The 7,837-nt window shown below is 44.6% G+C and overlaps 1 protein-coding gene across 1 annotated transcript in view; it reads left to right on the top strand.

Annotated features, from left to right (window-relative positions):
* LOC113407548 (phosphofurin acidic cluster sorting protein 2-like) overlaps nt 1–7,837 on the top strand; it is a 169,588-nt gene that overhangs the window by 143,535 nt on the left and 18,216 nt on the right. Inside the window, exon 20 of the mRNA XM_026656180.2 lies at nt 2,072–2,114. Coding sequence (XP_026511965.1) covers nt 2,072–2,114 — 43 coding nt within the window. The remainder of the gene's footprint in view (nt 1–2,071; nt 2,115–7,837) is intronic.

The following is a 7,837-nucleotide window of genomic DNA, read 5'->3' as shown; positions in this document are numbered from 1 at the left end:
AAATGCTACGGTGGCACAACTGCAGCGCTTCAGTGGAGACCCCACCTACGCCAACAGGACGGGTTCTCCTGTCGGTGTAGGTAATCCATCTTACGAGAGGGGGTTGCTAGGGTGATAGAAGAATTCTTCTGTGACCTAGCACTGTCTACACTGGGGGATAGATCAGCATAACTACGTGTCTCAGGAGTGTGAATTTTTCATACCCCGAGTGACATAACTAGGTCAAAATAACTTTCTGGGGTAGACCAGCTCTTTGAGTCCTGTACTATTTATGTACTTCGACCATGTTCAAGTCATCTCTTAATCTTCTTTTTGTTAAGCTAAATAGATTGAACTGGTTTAATTTTTCACTGTACAGCAGGTTTTCCAGGCTTCAACATCCTTCTTGTGGCTCTTCTCTGAACTCTTTTTAGTTTGTCAATATCCTTTTTGAAGTCAGACAACAGCACTGGATATAATATTCTAGTAATGGTTTTGCCAATGTTATATACAGAGGTAATTACACATCACCTATGTTCCCCTGCTTATACATCCAAGCGTTATCTTAGCCCTCTTAGCCACAGTGTTGCAGTGCTGTCTTGATTTTTCTATGATTTTTTAAATCAGTGTTATGTGCTACTAAGATAGACGTGCAAGAACGTTATGTCAACACAACTCTCTCAAATCAAGTTAGCTTAATCAAGAAACAATACCAAGTTTGTTTGAAAAGGCCTGTTTTTCATAAAACTTAACTGGCATTTAATTCTGCTACCATCTTTAATTCTTTACTGATTGCCTTATTTAACCATTCTATTATTGATTCCCAGCATTGATGTCAAGCTAATTGGCCTATAGTTACCCAGATGACCCCATTTACCCATTATAAATATTGGCACGACACTACCTTTCTTCCTCTGGAACTTCCCTAAAGTTCCAAGTTTATTTAAAATGAGCATTGAGTGTTCATTTTGTTCCTTGGCCAAATCTTTTAAAACTGTTGGATGCAAGTTATACTGTCCTGCTGATTTTTAAACGTTTTTAACTTTAGAAGATGCTGTTTAACAGCCTCCTTAATTAATGTTTGTTTGGAAAGTGTTTCATCACTGTATATGAATACATCACCTGGCTTCTTTCCAAATACAGAGCAGGAATAGTTATTGAATGCTTCTTCTGCCTTATCTGTATCAGACAGTTTTATCATCTCACCTAGTGATAAATTCCTGATAAATTTAAAAAACGTATTGTCCTTAACCCTACTAGTCATAGATTTTTTTCATTGACATGTTTAGCTTTCTTTATCTTGTATTGCATTTCATAACTTCTGATTTATATTTATTGCTGTTAACTTTACCTTTTCCCCAATTGTTATACTTTGTCTTTATTTTGTATTGCTGCTTTCACTTCCCCGCTAAACTAGGATTCTTTAATCAGTGAAGTCATCTTAAATGATTGTGGAATTGCGAATCAGATCATGTTCACTTGCACTTAGGTAACCACTGATTCTTAGTTCAGTGATCAATTCATCTTTATCCATCAGAATGAGAGGTCTAGTGTAGAATTAACTGGTGTTGGTTGCATTAATTCTGGTGCTAGAAAATTATCATTTAGATACTGTTTTCTTCCTGGCTATCTCATAGTGTTGGGGTAAACTGTTAAACAGAAACTGTGTTGCACCCCAGATGTGGCTGCATTTCGATGGTAGTTGAAGTGGTGCAGCCAAAAATGATTTTCTGTTGTCTTTCTGCTCCCATTCCTGTTCCTAGGGGCAACAGGGGACCGGTATGGTCTCTGGTATAAGTTTGAGCAGTCTCCGGGTTGATTCAAGTTACACTGGCTGATAACTATCCCTAGGTTCCATGCCCCCTTTACAGGGAGACGGGACTGTTGTTAAGTTAGTATAGCTGGTTGTATGCCAGTCGGGGATTTCTATCCCCAGTAGAGTACTCCACTGCCTATTTGCACCATCTTTCTGGCCCTTTTGCATCACCAGAGTGATGGGAAAGGCATTTGTGAGTCTGAGCCTCTTGCTCACAGTTTTTCAAGTGATGGAGCCGACCAATACATATAAACTCAATTGTGTTTTCCATTCCAGGTGGTAAAGGTTGGAATAGTGGAACAGTCCTCAGCAACATCAGGTAATAGAACCTTTGCTTGCTTTTCATTGCTGTCGGTAGCATCCCAGATTGGAGCTGTAATATGAGAATGCCTGAATGCATGGGTTTAGTGGCGCAAGGTCAGAGTTAGCAAGCATGTTAGGGCTTGTTGACAGGGAGAAAGTTATACCGGTATAAGGTAGGGTGTGAATTTAAAGCGCTAAACTCCCCATGTGGATGTACTATTCTGGTATACTATTTTTTCTGGTTTAGTTTGTCACTTTGGAAGCAGTTTAAGTTTAGCAGAAAAAATCCACTCTTATCCCAGAGTAAGTGTGTTCACATGGGGTGTTTATGCTGGTATAACTGGAAAAATTTCTATGTAGACAACCACTAAAAAAAAAAAGTGCAACATCAGTGTAAACTTGAATTCAGTGCATGGGTTCATTTGACATACATAGTAATAAGGTTCAGAGTTTGTTTCCTGATTAAATCTGTAAGTCACTTATGCACTTGGAGGACTGTAGCTCAGATTCTAGCAGCCTGTTTTGCTGTCACCATCTCATTGCAGTCCTCCAGCAGAAATGGGAGTGGAGGATATTGGCTAAAATTGTCTCACACACAAGAACTATATGAAAAGAACACTATTAAGGTTACAAAAGCAAGCACTCAAACAGAATTAGGGATGTCCATGCAACCTTAATTCAGCCCCTTGTGGGTCTGCATTGATAGTCTTCAATTACATGATCACATACTATTTTTTCCCACAGGATCTGCCCTATTCAGTGCACAGGATGGACAGCTATTCAATATTTTATTCCTGGGTGTTCAACATGAGGCCTCAGACTTTATGTATTGCACACTATTCAAACCCTGCACTGAAGACAGAATTACTCATTTTCAAGTTGGCTTTTCTATGGTGCTCGTCACCAGTAGTATCTGAGTGTTTCACGAACATAAATTAATCTTCATGACACCCCTGTGAGGTGAGGGGGTATTGTCCCCATTTACAGATGGAGAATCGAGGCACAGAGATTAACATCTGAAGTATCCACTAATTTTAGCTGCCCAATTTGAAATGCACAGGATTTTTCAGAGTACTTGGCATTATATAGCACTTTATATGTTGCATGCACATCTCCCATTGACTTCATCTGCAGCTGTGAGTGCTCAGCGCTTCTGCAAATCAGACCTCATGGTTTCAAGTTGGGCCCCAGAAAATGAGGAACACCCAATTAGTGATCACCTATGGAAAGACTGGTTTAAGTGACTTGTGCAGCATCATATAGTACTCTGTGGCAGGGATAGAATCCAGTTCTCTAGGGCAGTATTTGACTGCCTTAACCATGAGACTGTCCTTTCTCTTCTTACAACCCCCTGCCTCATTCACTACACTCCTTCCAAATTCTGCAACAAATGGAGCAGAGGTGCTACAGACAACAGCCTCCTTCACTACACAGCCCTGATTCATCCCCAGAGCAGGCCCATCCTGTGCACTGAATGAAGTCGGGGTTTTGTGGAAAAAATAGTATGTGAGCACTGCTCAGTACCAGTCTCCCTCCTTGGGGGTACTTGTCCAATCTCAGTCCCCTCCACTCCAGCTTCTTGTTCAAGTCTTTGCCCCGCCGTACCACTTCTCTCCCAGTACACTGGCTCCTCGTCAGATCTGTCTCCTCCTCCTCCTTCTCCTCCTTTCTCCTGCCCACTGGTTCTTAGTCCCAGTCTCCCCATGGTCGTCTTGTTATCTTGGTCTTGCTCCCAATGCCCAACCCCCATCTAGTTTCCCTCCCTGACTCCCAGTCTCCTTTGTCACCTTGGCAATCTCCTCCTCCCCAGGCTCCTTGTCCCAATCTACTCCAGGTCCCCTCTGCACTCAAATCAGGCAGCTTCCTCTTCCATGCTGCCTGGGCTCAGCAAGCTGTCATCTGCTCTCAGTTCAGGAGCCCAGACCTGGCACAGTTCAGAGCTGCAGCTCCAGGGATAGTCCTGCTCACCTTTGAGCTGGAGCATGCTCAGTGCAGATGGAATGTTGAGGGAATTTAGCTGCGAAAAATCTAAGAATTCTTTGAGCAAACTGCAATTTTCAAAGGGTTCTAACTTGGTCAAATTTGGGCAGATTTTCATGGGAAAAGCAAATGACACCTCCCTGATACAAAAGCTAACCCCTACTAATTTTTAAGTCCCTTTTCCAAAGCATGGGGATACTAGAGCTCTTCAAAGAAAGTTGCCAGAATTTCCTATCGTGGGGAAACATACATTTGTTCCTAACCTTATTCTCTGAAACCGTTGAGCCATTTTGTCTGAAAATTTCCTCTCCCTCCCTCCCTTCCCCCCCCCCCCCCGACAAAAAAAAAAAAAAGGACACCTGGCATGGAAAGTTTCAGCCCTAGCAATTAGTTTGGCAAAGTTACAAGCAACTGAAAACAGTCTGATAATGGTAAATGTCGGCCAACCTTAATATAGGTGGTGCCATCAGCTTCCTAGGTATATGGTGGCATGTTGGGTTCTTCATGTATGAGCTTGGGCTGGTCACATTACAAACAACTACCAATATCATCTGTACATCGCTGCCCTGACACACACTGTTACCTTAGGAAAGTTTTAGTCTGCTTATTCATAGATTCTAGGACTGGAAGGGACCTCGAGAGGTCATCGAGTCCAGTCCCCTGCCCTCATGGCAGGACCAAATACTGTCTAGACTATCCCTGATAGACATTTATCTAACCTACTCTTAAATATCTCCAGAGATGGAGATTCCACAACCTCCCTAGGCAATTTATTCCAGTGTTTAACCACCCTGACAGTTAGGAACTTTTTCCTAATGTCCAACCTAAACCTCCCTTGCTGCAGTTTAAGCCCATTGCTTCTTGTTCTATCCTTAGAGGCTAAGGTGAACAAGTTTTCTCCCTCCTCCTTATGACACCCTTTTAGATACCTGAAAACTGCTATCCTGTCTCCTCTCAGTCTTCTCTTTTCCAAACTAAACAAACCCAATTCTTTCAGCCTTCCTTCATAGGTCATGTTCTCAAGACCTTTAATCGTTCTTGTTGCTCTTCTCTTGATCCTCTCCAATTTCTCCACATCTTACTTGAAATGCGGTGCCCAGAACTGGACACAATACTCCAGTTGAGGCCTAACCAGCGCAGAGTAGAGCGGAAGAATGACTTCTCGTGTCTTGCTCACAACATACCTGCTAATGCATCCCAGAATCATGTTTGCTTTTTTTGCAACAGCATCACACTGTTGACTCATATTTAGCTTGTGGTCTACTATAACCCCTAGATCCCTTTCTGCCGTACTCCTTCCTAGACAGTCTCTTCCCATTCTGTATGTGTGAAACTGATTTTTCCTTCCTAAGTGGAGCACTTTGCATTTGTCTTTGTTAAACTTCATCCTGTTTACCTCAGACCATTTCTCCAATTTGTCCAGATCATTTTGAATTATGACCCTGTCCTCCAAAGCAGTTGCAATCCTGCTAAATTACTGGGACTGTTTCTTGTATCCCTCCACCAGTAAAGCCACATGCCTTGTTACCATGGTCTGGACTGGCCCTAGACCTGTGAATGGAGGGAACCCTACATATGTGGTTCTCCTTCCTACACCACAGGACTCTGCCATGTACCTGGCACTATCCCATCCCACCCCATCCCTCTGGAGGCTTCTCTGCAAGGCCCAAGGGAATGAGTTCAGGAGGGCTAGGGCAGGTGGAGTGAGGGGAACAGGTGGGGAGAAGATGTGAATATTAGTCAAAAATAATACAACACCAGCCTGTATTTATTCTCTGCAGCTCCCTGTGCCCATGGCGCTGGGTGCTGGAGTTCCACAGAGGCCCACAATCTTAAGGTGGATGGCTTTGTCCTCTCGTATATCCCCTTAGCTCTGCCAGGCTTGGTTTCTTCTGCAGAGGACAAACCATCCCCATTGGGACACTCTGGGAGGAGGCCTACAAGAGGATCCTCAGACTTCCCCTGGCCATTCCCACAGGACTTTGTGATGCTTCCTTGGGTACCCAGGGCTGTAAGGCACCTCGCTACCATGTGGCTTTAGTGTGAGAAGCAGTGTCTGTGCCTGCCAGCGATCAGCTCCCCAACTCCACTGACCCTGGGCAGCACCAGCCCTGCCCTCTGGGCCTCGGAGGCCCCACTGTCACTCTGCAGTTTAGCAATTGGCACACTCCTGCGTCCTCTGAGCATCTACCTGGAGTGTCCAGCCCCTGCTCCATTGGACACTTGCAGCATTCACAGATTCCCTGCCTCAAAGGAACAGCACACCCCCGTTTATCAGTTCCACCTCCATTCACCCCCCCCCCCCCCCCCCCCCACTTCACACACAGCACTTAGACAGGTTATAGTGAAAGCAAGTATACGTTTATTTAACAAAGGATGGAGATGCACGTAGAAGGGTTACATATACAATAAAATCATAACATGCCTTCTAGAGCCTAGAGTTAATGAACAAGAGACTCTTGTGTCTTGCAGAGTATTGCTCACCCCAAATCCTTGCAGCGCTTTATAGCCAGGCATGGCTGTGATCCCCCTTTCCTGAGACAAGCATGTTTGTCAGTTTGCCTCCTCTGTGAACTATTTAGTGTGTCCCTTTGTGCTTCAAGATATACCAGACCAATCCAATGTCTGTGTTTGTCAATAGGACATCCTCCTGCTGTTTGTTCCTTCCTCTAGGTTTTGCAATCTCTGACTTGGCACCTGGTTCAAATAGGCCTACACTGTGTGGCATAAATACACAGTACACAAATGGCCAGACGGGGGGAGAGGCCTGTTACTGCCTGCATGAAAGGAATTATCTCCGAGGTCTGGCACCTCCTGGTAACCTGCCTCAACTCCAAGACCTTAAGAGCATAATTTTCAGTATAGATACATAGCTCCTTTACCCTTATCCATACACACATTTCACAATGATTATGGCAACTAGTGGGCTACTGGCTCTCAGTAGAGATCTCACATGCCACCCTTCAGTGAACTATTATGCAGATACCTAACCCTGGGGATCCCTGTGCACCCCCGGACCCTCTGCCAGTTGGCACCAATGGGTGCCTGGGTCATACTTTCTCAGGAGGAAAATATCTTGGCCCCTGAGTCTAACTGCGCAGGGCTCATAGGGCAGGAGAGACTAAAGCTGATCTGTCAGAACAAATGAAAAATGATAGTTCTAGTGCAGTGGCTCTCAAACTTTTTTACTGGTGACCCCTTTCACATAGCAAGCCTCTGAGGGTGACCCCCCTTATAAATTAAAAACACTTTTTAATATATTTAACGCCATTATAAATTCTGGAGGCAAAGCGGGGTTTGGGGTGGAGGTTGACAGCTCGAAACCCCCCATGTAATAACCTCGAGACCCTCTGAGGGGTCCCGATCCCCAGTTTGAGAACCCCTGTTCTAGTGTTACTAGACTCTTTGGGCCCTCTGTAGAGCTGGACGTGAGTCGGGCCCTGTTTGGGGGGCACAAACAAACTCCCGTCTGTAGCCCTGAAAGGCCATGAGATACTCGACTCTAGCGCTAACATGTTAATGTCTAGAGAAGCTGCACTGATTTGGCTGCATCAGCCATGTCCTGGGCCTCTGAAGGAGGGAGGGGGGTGGCAGTATGGAGCAGTCCCCTGGGAGGCAACGCATTTTTCAAATTGCATCAGTTAAGAGTTCCCAATTAGCTCCAGGCAAATGTATTAGTGAAGAGCACAGATGCTGCTTTTAGAGTTCACCTTAACGTTGTTGTGGGGCTGGGCTACACACAAATATACACCAATGTAG

The sequence above is a fragment of the Terrapene carolina genome, unplaced genomic scaffold (genome assembly GCF_002925995.2).
Source record: "Terrapene carolina triunguis isolate 2854851 unplaced genomic scaffold, T_m_triunguis-2.0 Scaffold212, whole genome shotgun sequence".
Classification (NCBI taxonomy): Eukaryota; Metazoa; Chordata; order Testudines; family Emydidae; genus Terrapene; species Terrapene triunguis.
This window is presented reverse-complemented; position numbering and strand designations above follow the sequence as displayed.